The sequence below is a fragment of the Poecilia reticulata genome, chromosome 3 (genome assembly GCF_904066995.2).
Source record: "Poecilia reticulata chromosome 3, P_reticulata-male-v2, whole genome shotgun sequence".
Lineage (NCBI taxonomy): Eukaryota > Metazoa > Chordata > Actinopteri > Cyprinodontiformes > Poeciliidae > Poecilia > Poecilia reticulata.
In genome coordinates this window covers 8,553,866-8,578,510 of record NC_088832.1, presented here as the reverse complement: position 1 = coordinate 8,578,510, position 24,645 = coordinate 8,553,866, and the positions used below count along the sequence as shown (strand labels likewise).

Below are 24,645 nucleotides of genomic sequence, written 5' to 3'. Positions count from 1 at the left end.
AGCTCCTCCGGGGGAATCCCAAGGCGTTCCCAGGCCAGCCGAGAGACGTAATCCCTCCAGCGTGTCCTGGGTCTTCCCCGAGGCCTCCTCCCGGTGGGACGTGCCCGGAACACCTCACCAGGGAGGCGTCCAGGAGGCATCCTTACCAGATGCCCGAGCCACCTCAACTGGCTCCTCTCGACGTGGAGGAGCAGCGGCTCTACTCTGAGTCCCTCCCGGATGACCAAGCTTCTCACCCTATCTCTAAGGGAGAGCCCAGCCACCCTGCGGAGGAAACTCATTTCGGCCGCTTGTACCCGTGATCTCGTTCTTTCGGTCATGACCCAAAGCTCATGACCATAGATGAGGGTGGGAACGTAGATCGACCGGTAAATCGAGAGCTTCGCTTTTTGGCTCAGCTCTCTCTTCACCACGACGGACCGGTACAGCGCCCGCTTCACAGTAGACGCTGCCCCAATCCGCCTGTCGACCTCCCGTTCCCTTCTTCCCTCATTCGTGAACAAGATCCCCAGATACTTAAACTCCTCCACTTGAGGCAGGACGACCCCCCTGACCCGGAGAAGGCACTCTACCCTTTTCCGGCTCAAGACCATGGCCTCGGATTTGGAGGCACTGAGCCTCATCCCGGCCGCTTCACACTCGGCTGCGAACCGCTCCAGTGAGAGCTGCAGATCACGTTCCGATGAAGCCAACAGGACCACATCATCCGCAAAAAGCAGAGATGCGATCCTAAGGCCACCAAAACGGATCCCCTCAACACCTCGGCTGCGCCTAGAAATTCTGTCCATAAAAGTAATGAACAGAATCGGTGACAAAGGGCAGCCTTGGCGGAGTCCAACTCTCACCGGAAACGAGCCCGACTTACTGCCGGCAATGCGGACCAGACTCTGACACCGGTCATACAGGGACCTGACAGCCCGTATCAAAGGGCCCGGTACCCCATACTCCCGGAGTACCCCCCACAGGGCCCCCCGAGGGACACGGTCGAACGCCTTCTCCAAGTCCACAAAACACATGTAGACTGGTTGGGCGAACTCCCATGCACCCTCCAGGACCCCGCTGAGGGTGTAGAGCTGGTCCAGTGTTCCACGACCAGGACGAAAACCACACTGCTCTTCCTGAATCCGAGGTTCGACTATCCGACGGACCCTCCTCTCCAGGACCCCTGAATAGACCTTACCAGGGAGGCTTAAGAGTGTGATCCCCCTGTAATTGGAGCACACCCTCCGGTCCCCCTTTTTAAACAGGGGGACCACCACCCCAGTCTGCCAGTCCAGGGGAACTGCCCCCGATGTCCATGCGATATTGCAGAGTCGCGTTAGCCAACACAACCCCGCAACATCCAGAGCCTTAAGGAACTCCGGGCGGATCTCATCCACCCCTGGGGCCCTGTCACCGAGGAGCTTTTGACCACCTCGGCGACCTCGTCCCCAGAGATTGGAGAGCCCAGCCCAGAGTCCCCATGCTCAGCTTCCTCAACAGAAGGCATGTTGGTGGGATTGAGGAGGTCTTCGAAGTATTCCGCCCACCGGCCCACAACGTCCCGAGTTGAGGTCAGCAGCGCACCATCCCCACTATAAACAGTGTTGGTGCTGCACTGCTTCCCCCTCCTGAGACGCCGGATGGTGGACCAGAATCGCCTCGAAGCCGTACCGAAGTCTGTCTCCATGGCCTCTCCAAACTCCTCCCACGCCCGAGTTTTTGCCTCAGCGACAACCCGAGCCGCATGCCGTTTCGCCCGCCGGTACCTATCAGCTGCTTCTGGAGTCCCACAGGCCAAAAAGGCCCGGTAGGACTCCTTCTTCAGCTTGACAGCATCCCTCACCGAAGGTGTCCACCAACGGGTTCGAGGGTTGCCGCCGCGACAGGCACCAACGACCTTGCGGCCGCAGCTCCGATAGGCCGCCTCGGCAATGGAGGTACGGAACATGGTCCACTCAGACTCAATGTCCCCCACCTCCCCCGGAACGTGTTCGAAGTTCTGCCGGAGATGAGAGTTGAAGCTCCGTCTCACAGGGGACTCCGCCAGACGTTCCCAGCAGACCCTCACTACACGTTTGGGCCTGCCAGGTCTGACCGGCTTCCTCCCCCACCACCGGAGCCAACTCGTCACCAGGTAGTGGTCAGTGGACAGCTCCGCACCTCTCTTCACCCGAGTGTCCAAGACATACGGCCGCAAATCCGATGAGACGATGACAAAGTCAATCATCGAACTGCGGCCTAGGGCGTCCTGGTGCCAAGTGCACATATGGACGCCCTTATGCCTGAACATGGTGTTCGTGATGGACAATCCGTGACGAGCACAGAAGTCCAACAACAGAACACCGCTTGGGTTCAGATCGGGGGGGCCGTTCCTCCCAACCACGCCTCTCCAGGTCTCACTGTCATTGCCCACGTGAGCGTTGAAGTCTCCCAGTAGAACAAGGGAGTCCCCAGGAGGGCACTCTCCAGTACCCCCTCTAAGGACTCCAAGAAGGGTGGGTAATCTGAACTGCCGTTCGGCCCGTAAGCACAAACAACAGTCAGAACCCGTCCCCCCACCCGTAGGCGGAGGGAGGCCACCCTCTCGTTCACCGGGGTGAACCCCAACGTACAGGCGCCCAAATGGGGGGCAACAAGTATGCCCACTCCAGCCCGGCGCCTCTCACCGTGGGCAACTCCAGAGTGGAAGTACGTCCAGCCCCTCTCAAGGAGACTGGTTCCAGAACCAGAGCCATGCGTCAAGGTGAGGCCGACTATTTCTAGCCGGAACCTCTCAGCCTCGCACACTAGCTCCGGCTCCTTCCCCACCAGAGAGGTGACGTTCCACGTCCCGAGAGCCAGCTTCTGCAGCCGAGGATCAGACCGCCAGGGTCCCCTCCCTTGGCTGCCGCCCATAGCACAATGCACCCGACCCCTTTGGCCCCTCGGACAGGTGGTGAGCCCATCGGAAGGGGGACCCACGTCTCCTCTTCGGGCTGAGCCCGGCCGGGCTCCGTGGGTAAAAGCCCGGCCACCAGGCGCTCGCCATCGTGCCCCATCTCCAGGCCTGGCTCCAGAGTGGGGCCCCGGTGACCCGCGTCCGGGCGAGGGAAAACGCAGTCCAAAGTTCGTATTCATCATAGGGGTCTTCGGGCTGCACTTTGTCTGGTTCCTCACCTAGGACCTGTCTGCCTTGGGTGACCCTACCAGGGGCATAAAGCCCCAGACAGCATAGCTCCTAGGATCATTGGGACACTCAAACCCCTCCACCACGATAAGGTGGCAGCCCAAGGAGAGGCTGCCACCTTATCGTGTGTTAAGGTGTTATCAATATTGATGAACAATAGATCTGATAAAATATAAAATATGTCGAATAATCACTGAACTCCGATCCAGAACCGCACAGCATTGTGGGGGATGTAGGCAGAGGAAAGACGTTATGTGTTCTACCTCTCACAGCGAGCTGATAAGCAAGGTTGGTGGCATCAACTAACTCATTCACCTTTTGGTTACCTAGTAACAGCTTGTTTAGGTTTCGCCACAGCTTACAAATAAAACACAACGGCCTGGAGTGAAAACTGTGGATAAAACAGGAAAGGTCATGCCAAAGGTTTGGCAGCATTTCATTTATTTAAAACAAACGAAACGAATCAACAATTATCGATAACGACAACTATCGATATCGACTGATATGAAACACTTATATCGTGATATGTTGGTCAGCCATATTGTCCAGCCCTATTCTGAATCGAACTGTGACCCCAAGAATCAGATCAACGTTGAAAGAGTCACATCTCTACTGAGTCAGTCGGCAGGATGTTAAGGTGGCCACGTTTCACAAGTTGATCACGTAAGTGGGACACAAACATACACACACACAAGCCGGTTTCCACCAATGGAAGGCCACATCGAGGTCTCTTGAAAAGATGAAATGCGTGCGCGCCAAGCTCATTTAAATCTAGTAATCTTTCAGGCTTAGCCAGCTGCTTGCTGCACATCAACGGATATAAAACCGCGCGCTTCTTTCTCTCACCGAGGAACTGCTCGCTCTCCTGCTGTTTGCCTCCTGTTACGCCATCTTCCCCTCAGGGAGGAAAGAATTGCAATCAATTAATGCCGAGATAGCTTTAGAGGTCAACACAAAAGTGTCTCACACCATCGACTGAGACATTCTGCCCTTTCTCCATTGCTCAGTCACCCGCACTGCACAGTTTTTTTGTTGTTGTTTTTTTTTTGCGCCGAGCGTTGTGTAAATAAAATGTCAGAGCTTTAACTTAATTTTCCGAATTCGGCCAAATTGTTAAGAGCACAGCAGATGGAAGGAAATGCTGGCTACAGGGGCACATTTGTTAAACTGCTGCATTAATCTCAGATCAAGAGACAGAAAAAGAGATTGGATTTATTGCCAAGACCACTGCGACACTGGCTTTTACAGATAAATGAACTTTAATGACAGTCCGGTCCTCAATACACAGGCTTTTATATAAAGTTAGGTCACCCTTTTCAGCTGTAACAAGGTTTAGCATTTCATCGATGTTGAACGAGAAGGCCCGACTCTCTCCATCTCCACTTAACTTCATCCTGTCTAGTTGAGGTCAACGATCAATGGACACACACCAAACTTGATCATCTGTGTCCTTATTGACTTTGTTTTGCAGACTGGTGTGCAGCCATGTTGTAATATAAAAGAATCATCTCTGAACTGGTAACGTTATTGATGAGAGAGCGAAATTAACCACAATTTCTTTGTTTCCCGGTCAGGGAAATGTGATTCATTTCTCCAGACAGGTTTTAAACATAACGTCCAGTTGCACTATGCTTACACTGACATTCTTGACTACCCTTTACTTGAGTTGCTGATCTTCCTCATTTCTTCCACTTTCTAATGATACACATAACAGTTAATTATGTGGATGACTAAGGTAGGAAATTTCAGCAATGAGCCCATTGCAAAGCTGGTAGCCTAACTTTGCATAGTTGCGTTTTCATTACAAATGTGAGCAAAAACTTTGCTCAGTATTTCGCTATTGTTGGAAAAACACAATTTCGCAATTGCAGAGTTTTCATTAAATAAGAAACGCAATTAAAGTCACGTGTTAAGTCATTTAAAAAAAACACAATGCCGTGGTGCCCCGACTACGTCCTGTCGTCGTCTTCTTCGTGGTTTGCACCAGTGCAACATCCGGTTGTTGGTCATGCGACAAAACGAGTTTCATTTGCAGGTTTGCCAAAAAAAAAACAATTTTGATGGGGACAAAAAAAATAAACACCTCATCCTTGAGACAAAGCATTTTATCAATAAATGTGTTGTTTTCTAAATGGCCGAGCTTCCATCAAGTAAATTGATTGTTGAAATGTCAAATTGCGCGATTATATGGTCAATGGACACACAGCTATTGATGCAGGGTTTCCCCCAGAAAATTTGCTAAGCCCGATGGTCAGGGCGCCGAGGCGGTCCACTGGCGGTCCACCGTGTTTTTGTATTAAAAGATGTTAAGTAGACAATAAAAGTAAAAATATCACTGGGTAATTATATGTTATGGGAAAACATTGTCCCTGAACTGCTATATAAACCCACAACTAGTCTTAAAAACAACTAATCAAAAAATACAATTAAAATATGTTACATCCAAATTAAGTCAGCAGCTCCATCAGGCCCCCCTGAGCTTCAGAGGCCCTATAAATGCTAAAATTTTAACATAGACCACATATATATAAATGTAGCATTTTTTATTGAGATTATCATTGCTGCTAAATTTGACATAATGGTTTCACCATATATAAATTAAAAGGCTTTAAATTATTTAACATTTATATGTAAGATTTTAAGGAGCTGGCAAGTTTACTTTGTAGAAGTACAAAAAACAATATTCATAGTCAGATTGGTTTGTTACCACAGCTACAATCTGATGCTGTGAGTTTAATCTTTGAGTTTCAGCTCCATTTGTTCACAAATACAAATTAGTAAACTGCAATTATAATGTATTGCTTTTTAGGTTTGCCAGTTAAACTACTCCCCCTGTCCTAGATTTCACTAAATCTAACACAGAAGCTGTTAGAGGTGCTGATGATTTAGCAACAAAAGGGGCCCCTAAGTCATATTCTGCTCCAGGCCTCATACACCCTTGGACCAGCCCTGCATGATGTGGTAATCCGCTGCACTGCGCAGAGATGCGCAACAAATGGGAGATTTAATTCAATGCTGCTAATGTGGCTTTAGCAGTGGTGGGAAGTAACGAAGTACTTAAGTACAATTTTCGTGTATCTGTACTTTACTTAAGTAGATTTAATAATGGGGACTTTCTACTTTTACTCCACTACATTTTACAGTAAGTATCTGTACTTTCTACTTCACTACATTTCTACAAAACTGTCGCGTTACTCGTTACATCAAAGTCGCGTTGCTCTTTTTTTCCGTTAAAATGTGAAGTTCAGGGACTTAAGGTGGCGCCGTAAAAACCGAGCAATAACGTGACTTAGTGTCTGTTGTCACCCATCGCCTCCACCTTTACTCGCACGCGGAGCTCCAGACATGCGCAGTGGTTTCCTCTGAGCGTCAGTAATATAATAGCGCTGCATAAATCATAGATATGGCGACATGTAAAATCAGCAGCGCTTCGCTTTCAAAGACGGAGGAACTTCGTCCAACTTTTAGCGTCACTTGGAAGGAAAGCTTAAAGAAAGGTAAGATCTGTGGATGTGATGCTAGCAAAGCTAGCTGTACTGAGACATGTTGCATCTGCAATGAAAAAAAGTTGTCACTCATGCGCTGAATTATTGTGTGTTGACTGAGGTGTCGCATATATGGGACAACGCTGTGACCAAAGTCTGCAATATAGTGATATGACATTCAGGAACGATCCGATTCTTCTGGACGGATCTTTACTAAGTCCTAAGGACTGAAGCTTCACTTAGAGCACTTAGAGCCGTTCTTTGTTCTTGTGTACACTGCAGTGTATATATATATATATATATATATATATATATATATATATATATATATATATATATATATTTAATCACTGAATAAGTAAAAGTTGAACGTATCAACACAGAGTATGCTCATTGCTCATTGATTGATTTCGTCTCCTGTCATGGTGGCAAACATCGCAGTGGGAGGGAGGATGAAAACAGTCACGGTGCTCATTCTGCTTAGTTACTTGTTGCGCGTTGGACAGTGTTCATAGTTGAACGTTATTTACCGTTAATTGCAATGTTTCAGTTGTGGTTTCTGACATGTGCAATATGGGCAACCGCCCAGGGCGTTATTTTTCTAGGGATGGCAGGAGACCTCTGCGGATTGTAGCACAGCGATGAAAGCAAAACAGAATGAAGTGAGTTTTAATTGATACTGGTTAAATATATTTCAGCTCTAAGTATTTAATATCTAGGTGTTTTTATGGGAATGTGGATCTTTCAGATCAATCTGAGAACCAATTTTGATAGGTAAACTTAATTTTATTGTGTCATTTAGTGCAGGGCCCTGGTCTTGGTCTCGGGTTCGGTGGTCTTGACTATAACTCTGCTACATGGCTCCTTGGTTGCCTCCCCTCACCTTCTTTACATCCCCTTTCAGTTGGATTTCTTTCTATATAAATGTCACTAATGAAGTTCATGCTATGTTAGGACAGGAGACAAGATGTTTCCATCCCTGAAATTATGATCCATAGAATCACATATCTAAGTCTAAACTGTTACAGAGAATAAACACAATAAGAACATGTTTAATCTGTGGTAGTGTTCATTAAAATGGCACATTTCTGATGTATTAAAATTAAATACGATCGGCACACTTAATGATATTAGTGATTAGGTAATGCATTCAGCAAGTACTTTTACTTTTAATACTTAAGTATTTTTAAAAGCCAGTACTTTTTTACTTTTACTTAAGTAAAATGTTAATGTGGTACTTTGACTTTTACTTGAGTACATTTTTGACTGTGTATTTGTACTTTTACTTAAGTAAATTTTTTTGAGTACTTTCTCCACCACTGGGCTTTAGTAGCTCTTTCATTTCGTGTCTGTTGAGTTTTTAACAAGGGCACACACAAACTATTTTGATTGGTTGAGTTTCTGGACGAGTTTTTCAGATGTCCGGTGGCCACGCGCATTAACTCTGTCTAAGTGGGCAAAACATTTGATACGGTTAGGTGCTTAGAGTAACCGGAAAAATAATACTAGTATTAATAATAAAATAATATAAAATCAGCGTGATGCGTGACTGCGAGGAGAGCGCGAAAGCTCCTCACCGGGTTAAACCTGCACGATGAGTGATTAGCACTGGGTCGTTAACCACTAACGCACCGGCTAACCGGGAACACAGGGAAGACGGAGCCAAACGCTGGGCATGAGATGTAAACGCCGCATAATGTTTTGTTCACAAATATACATCATTCTCACCTCTCGCTCAAAGCACCTCTGAAAGCGCGACTACAAGTTATTCCTGCGGTTTACGTAGAGCTGCGCAACCAGAGCTAACGCGGTAGATTTAAACTCTTACCTTAATCAATAACACCTCATAACTAATCAGAATTATTCAGAGGGGGTTGATGTAAATATCCATAGCGGTCAGCCTGTGTCCAGTTCAAGTGAAAGGAGGAGCGTGGGATCCGCGCTGAGGTTAACTTTAGACATCCAGCTGCTGCAGCGCGCGAGGCAACGCGCAGAGGCCCAGCGATGTGACTGGTCCGGTTATAAATGCATAAACTATAAACATATCTTCTCTTTTAGGAATAAATCTGCTCTGATAGTGAAACGCTCGGAGCAACAGAAACACTTGCAATCCGACTTTTTAAAAAAATAGGCGATGTTTATATTTTTACTTTATTTTCCTAAAAAAAAACAAAAAAAAAAACAAGAAAGGCTTAGCCTGGCGGTGGCGCTAGTAAAGCATGGCGGGCCGCCAGGCCTATGATACACTGGGGGAAACCCTGTGATGCCCAAACTCTTTGAGCTACTGAGAGCTGATTTACAAGTCTGTCTTAATACTTTTAGCAATATAGCACGCATGTACAGGAATAAGTCAATTATTTTGTAAAGACATAAGTAAAACAAAACAATTTGCAGCTGCAAAGGCTTAATAAACATAGTTTTTGTATCTGTTTGTGTGTTTTCACTGTGCCTAAGATACTCTGTCTTTTTCTAACAAGGCAAAAACAAAATGCTCTTTGGCTCAACTAGTAACTCTGAATTCGCCCTCTGCTTGCCCCGTGAGAGACGGAGGACCTGGCCATGGAGTGCATAAACATCAACACTTTGTCAACAAGGTAGATGGACAGAAAAACTGCGGTTTCCGCATACTCACCAGTTCCTCGTTGTTCAGGGTTGACCTGTTCACCAGAGCAAACGAGATGCCTGCCTTTCGAGCAGTGAGGGTCTGTTGGAGGGAGAGAAAACCAGGGTCCAATTTCAACATGATACTTTGCATTCTGTTAGTAAAACGTATTCATTACAAAATCAAGTGATTACGTGGGATCATTTTGCCAAAAGATATTTAAATCAAATTGACGTTGGAAACAAGTGTCCTTACCAAAGCCTGGGATTTCCAAGTGTTCGTGAATGGAAATTAAAAACAAAGAGAGAGAGACTGACTTAGAGAAGTAGCACGAGTGTCATGGCTGAAAACACAAACAGCAGACAGACTTAAACTTGTTCATTGTTGCTGAGCGCAGAGGTGTCTTAACCGCCATGCAGGACTGCTGGTTGAGGCATAGAGCTCTCCAGAACAATTCAGCTATGCATAAAGAGAGATTATCCAGCTGTTGCGTGATTGTTTATCCACTCATGCAGTGGACGCAACTGAACTGCAGTCATGCTTGGCATCTCTGTTCGTTTGTCTGTTGGATGAAGCTTTGATCATATTTTCTGCTGTCTGCTCTGCACATTGGTTTGACACGAAGAGAAACACAAACGAGACGCACACGTTCGTGAATGGGTGAAGCCAGATGTACGTACGCAGACACACACTTTGAGCAGACTCGCACACAGTGCTGTGAGAAAAAAAGTGATTGAGCCGCCTTTACTGATTTCTTCTGGTTTTGTTTTTCTGTCACACTCGATATTTTATAAAAACTTTATAAGTTTGTCTCTTTTTTCTATATATTCTCAGACAAAGATAACCTTAATTGAAAGAAACTGCAGGGTTCGAATAATGCTTTTAGATTTAGTAAGGGGTAAAAGTTATCCAAATCAACCTGGTCTTTCATTGAAAAAAAAATAAAATAATAATAATAATAATAATAATAATAATAATAATAATAATACATAAAACATTTTAAGAAGTATTCATAAATTTGTTGTTCAGCAGCAACTTCCAACTGGCAACGAGCTTGGTCAACACTTTGCAGAATTGCAAATTGTCTTTTTAAGGTCTGTTTGCCATTCGAATTTGAGTACAGACTTCAACTAGGCCACTCCAAAACCTTCAATTTGAGAAGTCTTCCTTGTCCTGCTGCATAAAGCACTGGGGCTTGAAGTTTTGCAGACTGATGACCAGACATCCTAATTTAGGATTTCCTGGAGGGGGGACTCAGGTGAAAACACACCGCCACCATGTTTAATTTGGTAGTTTCCAAGCAGCGGTTTAGGGCTTGAATTCCCTTCTCGGCCCGTCTCTTTTTACTGTCAATTCACCGACGTTGATCATAAAGTGAGGCAAGTGAGGTCTCCGGTGCTTTTGTGGCCTCCTGGTTCAGTCAATGACTTGCTGTTGGAATAATCTTAATAGGCCGGCCACTCCTGTGAAGGCGCTCCACGGTCTATGTTTTTTTCCGATAGGAAATGGATGCAGGTAATTACTAGGCCTGTCACAATATGACCAATAAATCAATTAATCACATAATAAATAAAAAAACAAGCTCAATAATTTCCATTTGTATGATTAATTGTTTTTCTATTTTCTCTCTCTCTCTTTCTACCAAAAACTGGATGTTAAAAGTCTTCAGTCTGATGTTTTGGTCTCAACTAGCCCCCCCCTTTTTTTTTTTGAAGGACATTTTTGTTTACACAGACTCCATAATCAATTTTATTAGTTGATTTTGTTTTTTTGCTGATTATTTTGGATATTGAAAATGTCCTTCAGTTCCAGTGTTAAATGTTGATTAGAACTTAAAAGTCTCTTGATCCTTGAGAATGTGTTCTTGCATTATTACACCATTACCACTATATTATTTGAAAATGGTCTCAAAAGGCAACAATGTAATTGTTTTTTGCAATAACTTCCAACGTAGAGCAAAATTAGTTATTGCGACAGACATAGTAATGACTAACTGCTTTACTGGACCCCCATGGAAATGGCTTTACATTCCACTCCAGACTGATAGGTGGTGCCACGCAGATGTTTTGTCATTTTAGATTATCGTGTTGTGTTGCTCTTTAAAATCTTTGGCCTTCTTCATGTTCTCAGACGTGGGTCTTAATTCTGAATGTCGGTCTATTGGTTGATTTGGGCAAATTTTTTCCACCATATATTAGAGATCTGCCGATCAGGTTTTTTCTTGCCGATATCGATCACCGATACCGATCACATAATTATTATTTATTTATTTTTTATCATAAACACTACCGGTTACATTATGTGGAAAAAGGAACCATGAATTCACCTTAATTTAGACAAAAAACTTATTTTTAATAACTTTTTCCAAGAAGAAAACTAAACAAAACAGGCATTGTGCAAATTGTCCTGCTATTGATAATACTATCTTTAACAGACTGAAAACATATGAAACCTCTGAAGAGGCTAAATAATGCAAAGAGCCAAAATAAAACCTCTCAACATTGCCAAAAAGTTCAAGTATAAAACTTAACATTCAAAGGCAAATACAGGATCCATTACAATAAACAATCTGAATGAAAACGTCCTGATAGCATGGCGGCTAGCTGATTACTGCTAGTTCTGAGTGGCTGTAATTATGCAGAGCAGGGAGGAGATCGATTATTTTTTTAGAGATTATCTGTCTCATGTTAGGACAGCGAAAGTTTTAATACGTGTGTAAAATGTATTTTTTTAGGTTAGATGCTGCAGCTTTAAACAGAGGTTCGGTGTGAGAGTCACTACCAGGTGGAGCAGAAGCGGCGCTCCGTCTGTGAAATATTACTACCTGTAGCGCGTAGCAGCGGTTCAACAGCGAGAGCAGAACCAGCGTCTCCATATGTTTTTTTTTACTGCAGTGAGCCTCGATGTAGCCAAACTCCTTCAAGTATGGCATTGTTTTCGCATCCACCTAAATAATGTGTAGTTGCGCCACTGACTCAGTGCGTTATAGTTCCACATCGCTTAGGATTTGTTGCTGCGCGTTTGCCCAGTGTGAAGGAAAGAGGAGACCAGCTGCACAGGCAGGCTGCGAAATGAGAAGCAGGTGATCGGTTTGTGTGATCGGCAACAAGAGCCAATGATCGCCAATCACAGATCATGCACTTTTTCACGGAAATCGGCCGATTATGATCGGTGACCGATCGATCGGCACACCTCTAATAAATATATATAGATAGATATATAGATATATAAAAAAATGTGTGAAATTCTCATTTTAGAACCACACTTTGTATGGATTAAGGGGAAGAGCTGCCCAAGTTTGATTATCTTTGTGTGACAAAGTTTTTATTGATGATCTGAGTAACTAAAGTGCAAGGTAAAAGCCAAGAACAGGAGAAATCTTTAAGTAGGCCAATGCTTTCTCACAGCTCTGTACATATATGCACACACTCTTCAGCCCAGACAGTCGAACATATACACTTGTGCACGCCCACACAAAATAAACACAAATCACACTGATACACACACACACGTGTTAATAAGCTCTCATATTACAAAATTTACTGTGTTTGGGTGAGCGTAAGGTTAATAAGTCCCAGACTGAGGGGAGTTATGTAACAGAGGAATGCAGACATGGACAGCTGACAATACTGGATCTGTCTTTACCACGACCCTCTCGTCTCCGCGGCCCAGCTATGGTAAAGATCCATGGTAGCCATGGAGAATGTGGGGAGGAATGTGACCTCTACATGAACTGTGAGTGTTGATGTAAGTTTATCAACATGCACCAGCACTGCTGAGGTTGCTGCGGGCAATACAATGTAAAAAGACCGTGCGTCCAGAGGTAATAATCTGTCAGTGCTTTGAGAATGGATGATTAACTTTTTTCTTTTTTTCTTTTTTTTAATGTATTTTTGTTATTAATTTTCCATAATAAAAGCGGGGAATCCCTGCTGACCGTTCCAATCAAAAACAAAGACAAAAAAATAAATAACCAAAATAAAAAGAAAAAGAAAGGCGCTGTTGCTGCCCTGAAGCAATCACACAGCAAATATGGGACATTGACAAAGGGGAGGCATGAGAGGGGGACCAATTCGTTTGCTGACCACTGACTTCATCCCACGTGTAAAAGGCTTTGCTCAGTGTCACTTTTACATGATTTAAAAGCCTCACACAGTTAAATCAGAAGTCAATGAAGTCTCTTTGGATATATTTTTGGGTTGAGTTGTCAACATTTCGAGGTAAATAGTGTGTTTTTGTTTTTTTTATTTTGTTTTGGGTTTTTTATCCCCCTCCCCACCCCGACACCTGCCGAGCGACAAGAGACAACAACTGGTGAGAGCTACGTTGAAATCTGACAACTCACTGAAAAATATCACCCATAGCTTTTATGGGTTCATGTAGGAATGGCAAATATACACGTAAAAAATAAAAAAGATATAAATAATCCAATAAGATAAAAAAAGAAAATTTAAATAAAAAAAAAAAAACGGCAACCCATACTTACCAAGACATTGTTGGTTATTAAATTTAATGAGAGATATGAACAAATACAGCATCAACTCATGTTGTTCACTGTGGTACAAAACATTCATCAGCATCCATGTGTATGACATCAAGCTGCATTATCATCTGCGTTAAAAAAAAAAAAGCATTTTGCATGACTTCGATCGATCGAATCTGGGAGAGAATACCAAACAGATTTATTCTAGATTTGAGTCATACAATCGTTTTGGTTTTCGTTTTGGCTCTGGGTACATGAAGATGGAGAAACGGACACATGTGAGACAAACACGTGTTGTGGCATGTAATAGACAGATACATACATAAATAGACATGAATATTATTACTGGCATTGTCGCAGCCTGCCGCCTCTCAGAAAGAGTAACCATGTGGCACAGTGCTAAAGTGGGCCTCGCTGCAACCAGCCTCTCTGTGGGATATTTTACAACACATTATGTTGCAATAAAAAAAAACAAATGGTGGAGCTTCACTGCGATGCTTTTTTTTTTTTTTTAAAACTACTCATTCTGGGCTAATTAATCAAGCAAAAGAGTTACACAGCTACGGTTAACGTCCCTGCACCTCAGGAGTCTTTCATTAATACTTTTAACTGACATTAACTGACATCTAATAATATTCCAAGGTTTATTATTTTAACATGCGGTGCTGTGAAAAAAAATATTTGACCTCTTACAGATTTCCTTAGTTTGTTTTTTTGTTGTTTGATTGTTTCTTGTCACATAGTGTCCAAATAATGATCTGAATTTCATAGGCTGAAAAAGCAATCCAAACCAACCCCGGCCACATGTGAACAAAATAAATGCTTCCTAAATGTAATAAATGGGATTGCCAAACTTGATGGCAACAACTGTCATTGAGCGTCTTCTAAGTTTTTTCTTGTAGAAATAGTTTGGTTGAGCCACAGTGGAGGGTTAAGTAACCTGTTTAAAAGCATGCCACATGGTCAACTGAGTCCATACTTGAACAGGTCATTTATCAGCTATTATGTTTATGGACTTCTTGTTACACTTCAGTTGTAACAAGAAGTTACACCTGAAGTGTAACTTCAGGTGTAACTCACTAATCTTGTAGTTTGATTAGTGAGTTTGAGCTCACATGCTGATGTTTAGTGGACAATAATTCACCGGTGTCTCAAAGTCTTAGAAAATGGCATGAAACCCTTTCCAAACCAAATGCAATTTTATTATTAAGACCTTTTTGCCTACTTCATGTTGTCAGACGGGTACCGTTTAGGTGACATCTTGATTCCTCAGGTCTAATTGCAATCTGGCCTGTGCCTTTTTAGTAAAACTGAAATGCATCTAATGAAAGTTAGGTGATGAATTTTAGATCGGACGAGGTTGGTTTGGACAGTTTTCACCATTTAAAAAGTATACTTCATGTTTATTAAGGCTATTAATTTTAAGAATTAGTTTGATGTTCTTATGCATTGAAGTGTGGCATCTGCAAATACTTCACCACAGCACTGTACAGTGTGTATACATTCCCAATCACTGGAGTTACTTCCTACACCGTGATTGATCCACGTTTTTAAAATCAATCTTGTGTTTTAATAGTGACCTGAAACCACACTGTGCAGGATCTCCCTTCAGCACCGATAACATTGTCTCCTATAGTTACCTCAAACTAAATCTGCTTCTGTAAAGCCGAGCAGCGTTCTATCAAGGTGTCAGAGACGATATTGTTGTGCTCAGCAGAGGCCAACACTCACACGGCACAGAATTCCACGACTGTGGTATAACATAGGGTCACGCTGATAGATTTGACATAAATCACATGTAACCTTGTTGAGGCAGATGACTCACCAGGTCTCGGACAAGAGGCACTGTCCTTTTGCGGCGCAGATCTGGCATGCTGTCAATACCATAAAGAATACTGCCAGCCCTGTAGAAGTGGACAGATTTAAGGGGTATTAATATCATAATAATGCCATGCTGGGCGAACATTACTACGGCGACAGGGGAAGGGGGCCGTGATTTACGCAGCCAGCAAACGCCATGGATCATGCCTCCTTCCGAACCTGCCGTACCCCCACATTCCCTTAGCTTTGCATGGTGCAAACCTCCTACAGTACTCTAAAAAAAACTCAGCGAAACAGAGAGGATCCACTGCAGCTCAACACTCCATCCGTCTCTCTGTCTTCTAAGTGATTTTTTTTTTTTGTCCCTCTGCCTTTACAGACTTACTTTTACCGGCATCACCTTAACTGTCACTCAAAGCCTCTTTAATGACCTCAACATGACATCGGGGGCCCCAATGCCTCCACACAGATAAAGCTCCTGAAGCTCTTCTGTCAGCCTGTGTCGTGACACGCTGAGCGGGGCCTTTGCTCTGGCTTCTGGGCTGACTCTATCCGAGGAAGCAGCCCAGCTGCTCGGCATGGGCGTAACGGGATCTCGTGTCGTGACATTTCTTGCGATACAAAAGATTTGTTACTTATTACTGACTCTTATTAGGAAGTATAGAGTTAGTAGTTATTGAGTTGTTTTCCTGAGGTGTTGGTTGGCTCGGTGCTTGCGCCAACCGGGCTAACTGCACAAACATTGAAAGAAACAGCACCGCTTTTAAATCAGTGGAGTGGCAGTATTTTGAAAGCCTGGTAAAAAAGAAAAAAGTTATAGAGTGACAGACAAATCAGACAAAAGCTCATTTTTGATAGAGCTCCACAATATACTGTATCACCATCAACACAATATCATTGTGTGCAATATTACAATCACAAAAGACTGAAGCCATGACACTATGACTGGGAATAGTACATTTTAGAGATGCACATTAGAATTTTTCTTGACCGATACCAATATTGTGTGAATTTTAGGGTTCTGTTTGGACCTAAGCCTAAGCCTTTAAAAGCTTTAACTTTTAAAATAAAGTAAAAAAAAAAAAAAGGCATAACAGTGCTATTATGTTTGCTTAGGATCCAAATAGTGAAACTTATTTGTTTAGGAGCATGTTTTTTTTTTAGCTAAACAAAAAGTTTTCTGTATTTGTCCTTCCAATGACAAGTCAGATCCAATTAACAAAAATTTACTTCGATTTCTGACTGAAGCACCGCTAAATATTAGCTATACATTTATATTTAATCTATTGAAATGACTTTTACTGTCATTGACGTCCACAATTTAAGTGATCTGAGCAAAAAAAAAAAAGGGGCTGGCAACATCACAGTTCAATAAATAAAAAAAAATATATATATATATATATATATATATATATATATAAAAATTTTTATTGAACTGTGATGTTGCCAGCCCTTTTTTTTTTTATCTCAGATCACTTAAAAAAAAAAATAATAATAATAATTATATATATATCACAATCGGATGTTTTCCAAATAATTTCCAAAAAATCATCTATCCACTTTTCAGTTTTTTGACGTTTTAGAAGCAACGTGGTTTAAAATGTCTGCACATCACTACATTGTAAAGGCCTTAGTATTTGTGATTTCACTTTAACTGTCATGTGTCAAAAACAAGAAGCATGATCCTCCAGTTGGAAAAACTCCCTGCTTGCAGTATTTCAGTGATCTGTTCCTGATACTGAAAGGAACAGTTCACAGTACACATGAAGTCCCATTTGTGTAATAGCGAACCAATCAGATCATGACATGAGCCACCACTCACCCTCCGGTCTGCAAACCAAGCAATTTGGGATCCAAAATACTGCGAGGCTGTAGAGAAGAGAGACACAGTGTAAGACTAGACATACAAGAAGAGAACGCAGAACAAAACAAACAGTGGCAAAAGAAAAGGAAATGAAAAATGCACAGCATCACAACGCTTGGGAAACTGCATGTCAGTTCAGGACTGGATAAAGGACTGGAGGGGTGGGGGGAGTAGCGCAGAACAGGGAGAGAGGAGGGAATCACTACAGGCAAGGTCCAAATTATTCCACAACGGTGTAATTTGTGGGCTCAAGACTGAGAGCTTTGCTGCACTAGATGCTTGAGGCAAGATTCGCCTATTGTGTAACTCTCCCTCCTCACTGGACAAGAGCCTATTTTAAAACACATCATTTAAAAATATAAATATATGCTGAATAAAGGAAAAATCGGCTTAAAATTACCACAAAATGGTACATGCTGCCTTCTCTTCAATCCATACAAATTTCACCTTTCACTGAGCTTCAAGAAAACACTCACAGCTACGCGCACATGGACAATGGGTACAAAAGTTGTCACCACATTGACACAAGGACACACATGCACATGCAAGAAAATCACGTGTCCAATTAGGTGATGTAAAATAGCAAAACCTGAGTATCCAAAGCACTGGCGTCTGGAAGGAGAGAATGACAAGAGGAGAAAATGTTAGAAGGGATTAGCTAGCTAGAAAATGCCAGGGGCTTTTGGAAACTTTGTCACTTTTTGTCGTTTGACAACACAGTTGTGTCTTCAGAAGAAACTTTTGCAAAAACGGAGACGGAGTCAGGCGACTTAGAGAAATTATCTCTGGAGAGAAGAGCAGCTTGAAACCAACAGAGGACTTTTGTAAAGCAGGCGTTTTTGGCAGAAGATTAGCAAGATCTAAACATTTCTGGCACAACTTCACAACTACTTCCAAAGTGCATGGAGAGGGACAAAAACCTAGTGAGGAGAAGGCTGTAGCAACACCTGAAATACTTATTGGCTTACATTTCAAAATCATTACTGGTGAACTTAATAACCCTGAATTTCTTCATAATGTATAGTTGAAAGTAGAAGAAATGGGCAAGCCAGGAAAAAATTGTGATAGTTTGATAATAAGGTCACATAATTGGCTAAGATGCAGGTTTAGGGTGTTCCTGGTACACAATAGTCACAAAAGACAAGCTGCAACGTCACCCAGCCAAAATCCCAAATAAACTGCTTACCGACGATGACCAGCATTGATTTTGCTGTCGAGTTGACAACTCAACACACTAAATCTTATATGCATGCATGATATATACAAAAGAAAAAGGGATGCAGTGCTTTGCTACTAATTGGCCACACAACTAGATAACAAGTTCCAAGGATATCACAAGTCAAAGGTCAGTAAAACGTTTGTCAAAAAAAAAATGGCGAGGGAGAGTGAAGTGGGTCAGTTATGCTAGCTTGACTGTGACTACCTTACCATGTAGATGTGCTGTGGAATTTGGTGTTTCGGTCCAGTTAAAAACAAAAAAAGGTGACTCACAACCCAACTCTCTTTAAATCAGCTAATCCATTGCTGTGTTTAGACAATCCTTTATTAATAATTGCAGAATAAACATCAAGCGTGAAAACGTGATACTGTTCTTTGTGTGGGAAATGTTAAGTGTTTTTTGGTGTTGAATCCTTAAAAATTAGTGGAGCTGTTTTCAGTCAGTTGCTACGAAAACGGGTCTGTGTGTAGCGTAGCCAACACAGAGAGAGATAAAAAAAGAATAGTAGGGATTTTAAGTTGCTCTTCAACATTTTTTTGAGGAATGTAGCAAAGTTCAGAAGGATAATGGCCTCTGTGTGTAAGGTGACTCAGGAAGTGTTTGAGCAGCAAAACAATGAATTCAAGATGTTGACACCAAATTCCAGAAGCCACAGATCTCAGTAAAATTTAGCATTTGAGTTATGGCCCATCCAATTCTGGACCAGACTTGGACCAAGTATGGCAACAGATGCCATAGCATCTGATGCTAGTTGTTATGGTACATCTTGGTGCTGGTTGCCATGGTACTTCTTCAGCGTGTCCAGCGGAGTCAAGACCTTGGTGGATCAGGGAGGTTTTGCAGCAAAACAAGGTCATCATAATGTAATGCCCGATTGGTATTTTTAACTGAGGAATTGCAGAATCATCATTAAAAGTGTTTGCCTCTAATTGATAGCATCACCTGAGTTAACACTCATATTCATGTAGATATGGAACATTAGGCAGATATAATAATTTAGCCTCATGTTACAATTTTAAAGACCAAAGCAGGAGATTAGGAAAGCAAATGTCTAATTGTTGTCCTGGTGATCCATGGGTGATTTTACGACAGCATAATCAGGACATAATGCGTTACTAAGAGACTACAGCTGCTCGCAAGAGAAAGATCAAATTTGAATTCTGATTAAAACAGCCCAGCAGGCTGTTCGTCGTTATAAGTTTGCTTCATAAACAAAGGTGCGAGCCGGAGTAGCTTTGCTGTTCAATTTTTAATGCGCTGCATTCCATCGTGCTTGATCGGTTTAATTAAAAGCAAAAACTGTTGGATTAAACAATATTCATCAATAACTCTTTCACGTAAACATTATGCTGAACCTGCATATCGACCCAGAGGGCAGTGATAGAGCTTTACTGCAATTACTGCGCACCGCAAGTCCAGATCTTTTTAAGATGAGCGACCCTCATGGAAGCGCTGCGATAACAGCACTGCAATAAACGTCTCCCAGTCAGCACATGGTAGATTGTAAATACTAATTAAAAGATTGACTCTGCGAGGGATTTTGTTGAGTTTTTTTCTGTTGTTGTTTTGTTCTTTGCGATCATGTTGTTTGTGACATGAACTCCGAAGGCGAGCTGAGAAAACTGCATCTCAAGGAGAGGTAAGCTGCCAGCCGTGCTACGGACAGCAATCAACTGAGTCCCTTTCAGCAGAGCCATATAAGATAGAGGCATTACTCTACCTGTAAGTCTGCAGCAGCACCAGATAAAGCCAGGTTACAAAGATAGGCTGTAGGCTGCTGATATAAACCTAATTTCACAGGAGCCTTAAATCTGTGGAACAAAAATGTAATTGATTGATAGAAACCCTCAGTGTGTGTGATTGCGTGTGTGTGTGTGTGTGTGTGTGTGTGTGTGTGTGTGTGTGTGCTAAGGGACGAAGTGTTGTGGAGGTGACAGCTGCAGTAACAAATCCTTCTTTCAGTCTCATTGCTGACATACACGAACACACCTTACATAGATCACAGCTTTGTGGAGCAGTAAAGCTTGCACCTGGATGGCAGTATTACCAGAACTGACCAATGTCTCCCCGAACGCAACCAGGCTGACCGACACATAAGTCCAGATGTAGCAGTGCAATATACCCTTTCCTTTCCTTACAAATACAAATGCCTGTAGAGGGGGGAAAAATAGCATCTCATCACCAGATTTGTAAAATCAATGTGACAAGTGTTTTTCATGGAATGTTTTATTTTATTTTACTTTCTTTTTTTTACGGATTTTCAGCTGTCAGTGCTTTGACAAGGTATGCTACAATCACCATCCAACTATGTCATCGCTTCAGGGCAAGAAGGTTTTTTCAAGCAGCTACATAAAAACAGGACGGGTTCTATGATAGTCTCGGAAAGCCTGCAGTATACACTCCAAAGCTGCAAATGTATGTAAAATAATTTGTTTAACATGCTATAATATTACTCCATCAAAAACCTACCTGGAGTGTTGCTTTGATAATTTTTTTGTGCATGTTTGAGAAATCCTTGAATCTCTCTTGGCAACCATTTGGGGGTGGCTGAACACTTGCTCTATCCTTCTTGGAGCTTTCGCCTCCCCAACTCATCTCCACCCGACTAGCATCAGCAGTATTTAGCAAACACCTGGCAAAACTGAGTCTGCTGAACTTATCGTGAGAGGATGGCTTCTTTTTTGTGCTTGTTTGTTTGACACGGAGGTTTTGTTTTTTTCTTGGATTTATTTGTTGCTGGGTCGCCTGTTTTTTGAAGTTAGGCCACTTCTCACAAACTACTTCTCACTCCAATGCTCCTAAGAACGGTTGTAAACGGCACAATGGAAAGGCATTGTTGCGATGACGTGCTGAAGGCGGAGCGTCGGAAAGAGTAGGAGCTTCTTAAAGAGACAGAGGCCAATTTGAAGGTGTCAATTTGACTGAACGTAACAAAGTTACTTGATTGTGGTATAAAATAAAGCACTATATGCCTGGAAAATACATATTACCACTTTAAGAGATTGCAATCATCTTTATACCCTTGAAGTTTTTCTACATTTTATCGAGGTTCAACCACAAACTTAAATGTAATTTTCTAGAACGCTTTGTGTTTCAGCCCAGCACAAAGTAGGTCATTGTTCTCAAGGAGAACAAAGTGGATTTGTGGTTGTTAAAATTTTTTGGGGCATGAATATTTATTTTGCTCACTTTACTTTGATATCCCTGAATTAACACAAGGGCAACCAATTGCCTTCAGAAGTAAACTCAACAGTAAATAGATTCTGCCAGTGTGTAATTCAATGTTAGTACAAATACATCTCAGGGCCTCTGATGTTTTTAGAGAGAGCTACTTCCTTCATGAAGGCCCCAAGACACACCAAGTGGATGAAGGAAAAAGTTGTGAAGATGTTTAAAGCAGTTTTGACATTTTAAGAAGCTCAGTTAAAAATCCAGAACTACTGCACAGCTGAAAATTTAGCTTTTCACCTGATTTGCTAGTTTGAGCACTAAGCAAACGTCCCGTTTTAACTCTGGAGGAGCTGCAGATATAATAATTTTTAATTTTTTAGCAAAAAAAAAAGTGGTAGCAAATCACCCTAGAATCACAATCCCGACAGTAAAATTGGTGTGGCAGCATGAGGCCACAACAAAAAAAGACTGTTAAGGGCTCCAAAAGTGCTGAGACTGGAGCAGAGATTCATATTCCAGCAGTTCAACAGCCTAAACACTTTATGCCCTACTACAGGGGTCCCCAAACTTTTTTCCTGTGAGGGCCACATAACTTTTCCCTTCTCTGGTAGGGGCCGGAGTCAGTTTGTAAGAGAAAAAGTGTGACGATTGCAGGAGTGCCTAAATGTAAAAATGTATTGTTTTCCAGAAGGCACAATCAAATAACCCTTTCTGGGTTCTTCACAGAAAAAAATCCAAGAAATAACACTATTTATTAAATAAATACCGTATTTTCCGGACTATAAGCCACAGATATCTCTGCTGCTCCAGGTTTTCCACAACGATGCAGCAGAGGGGGGCGGACACCCAACATTTGAGTCATAACAGGTCAATTGAATATCACATTTATTACGATTGAAAAAGAAAAAGTTGCCAAGTTTAGATTTAACTGAACTGATTACGGTAGTTTCCGAACGATAACTGTAACAGTAAAAGTGCTGATCCTTTGTGTTGCTACTAGCATGAGCTAAAGGAAAATGGGAACCTTCTTCTGCTGCTTCTTCTTTAGATTTCAACAGCAGCTTGCATCCATTATTGTTGCACTACTTCCATCGATTGGATCCTAATATCTATACTTCAAATTCTCATAATGATCCCAGTATTATTTTAAAAAACAAAAAATCATCTTTTTCCCTTCAATGCTATTTAACTGATCAACAACATTCTCAAATTTCAATTCCCTATTAAAACCTAATTCCGTTTTAATGGGCGCTTTCTTCTTTTATTTCCAATTTTGACTTCCAATGATTCACTTCCTGCTAAAGAGCCCCCTGGTGGCTGAAGAAAAATCCACATATAAGCCACATGGTTCAAAGCTTAGGAAAAAAGTAGCGGCTTATAGTCCGGAAAATACTGTATATGAAAAAAAAAAATCTAAATGCTCTCTGGTATTGTTCAGGGGGCCGGACCAAATGTGGATTTGGGCCAGATCTGGCCCGCGGGCGGTAGTTTGGGGACCACTGCCCTGCTATAAAAGTATGGTGGCATTTCTTATTGTGCATTTTCTAGCAGGCTGTTTGACAACACCTTATAGTCCTAAAAGCTTCCTCCCAGACAGCATAGAGGCCAATACTTCACTCCAGCTCTTACACCAAATTCAGAATTACGAATAAATTAACCTAATACAGGCAATGAGATGCAATATGCTTTTTAATCTCTGTATGATTAATAATTTATTGCTTTAATTTAAGATCCATATTCCTGTAAAGCAAATTTGATAGATAATTTTTTGGGGGGAAGAGACCTTTTTAAAGTGATGATGTGTCTGCAGTGTAGTTTAAAAATGGATCTCAATTCCTTCCAAGTGGGAAGATTACCACATGCAGGTGATATGGGTTTCCCCAGGCTGCTCAAAATGACCAATATTTCTACCATATTTTAAGATTCAAGAAAAAAAGTCACAGGTTTTTTTTTTTTTCAAAGTATAAGAAAATGACATGATTTGATATTGGGCTCTTCTAAAATACCGATATACCAGGGAGATTCTGTGGCGCACAAAGTAAACTATAGTTTATTAGCTTCTCAGCATTGGAGTGCAAGTTAAATATCACCATTTCTACTCAATCCTGTCAGTCAATGCTAGAAGCATAACTAGAAGTCTGTTTACCCCACTTAATCCAGAATTTTACTTTGTCAAAGAAGCTTTTCATTCTCCATACAATTAGCAACAACAAGAATCTCTGATCTCAAACCAGTAAGGCTCACATATGACTGGCTTTTGCAGAAAGCAAGATCTAATAGACTCCATTAGAAAGTCATTCATGACTGCAGATTAAGACAAAAATCTACCTGCCTTCATTGGCTGCATGTAACTCCAAGTCCTTAGCAGAGGTAATGTCACCACGTATGTCTCTAATGTTGCACATTAAAAAAAGAAAAACTAGTGTTGAGTGAAGCCCTCCCCCACCCCACCCCCACCCCCACCCACCTGGCATAAAACAGTTTTAGTTATTACAAAACCTTATTCTGTGACACTTAAAAAGCTTTAAAATGTATTGAAACTGATAATTACCATGGTAATTTGTAAGATGAAACAGAGGAAACTGAGCTTATAACAGGCACATATTTCAAAGTCGAACTTCTGAACATTTTGTACGTAAAAATATGCCAGCCATTTTTTTTTTCACCGCCTGACACTAAATCAAAGCACTACACAGTCAAATTACTATTTGCTTAATGACTAAGGAATGAAAAAAATAATCATTTTTAAATAATTATTTAACTTCTATAAAGTTCAAAAGCTTATTTTGGCTGCATGTAACTCCAATATTCCAGCTCCATATTCCAGCAGTTCAACAGCCTAAACACTTTAT

At 42.0% G+C, this 24,645-nt stretch overlaps 1 protein-coding gene across 2 annotated transcripts in view; it reads right to left on the bottom strand.

Moving 5' to 3' along the window:
• The window catches only part of unc13c (unc-13 homolog C (C. elegans)), a 168,491-nt gene that overhangs the window by 127,141 nt on the left and 16,705 nt on the right, over positions 1-24,645 (bottom strand). For both annotated transcript variants that reach the window (XM_008404760.3, XM_081605012.1), the window contains exons 3-6: positions 17,993-18,015; positions 17,362-17,408; positions 15,544-15,622; positions 9,266-9,319 (exon numbers count right to left, since the gene is read on the bottom strand). In XM_008404760.3, coding sequence (XP_008402982.2) covers positions 9,266-9,319; positions 15,544-15,622; positions 17,362-17,408; positions 17,993-18,015 — 203 coding nt within the window. The remainder of the gene's footprint in view (positions 1-9,265; positions 9,320-15,543; positions 15,623-17,361; positions 17,409-17,992; positions 18,016-24,645) is intronic.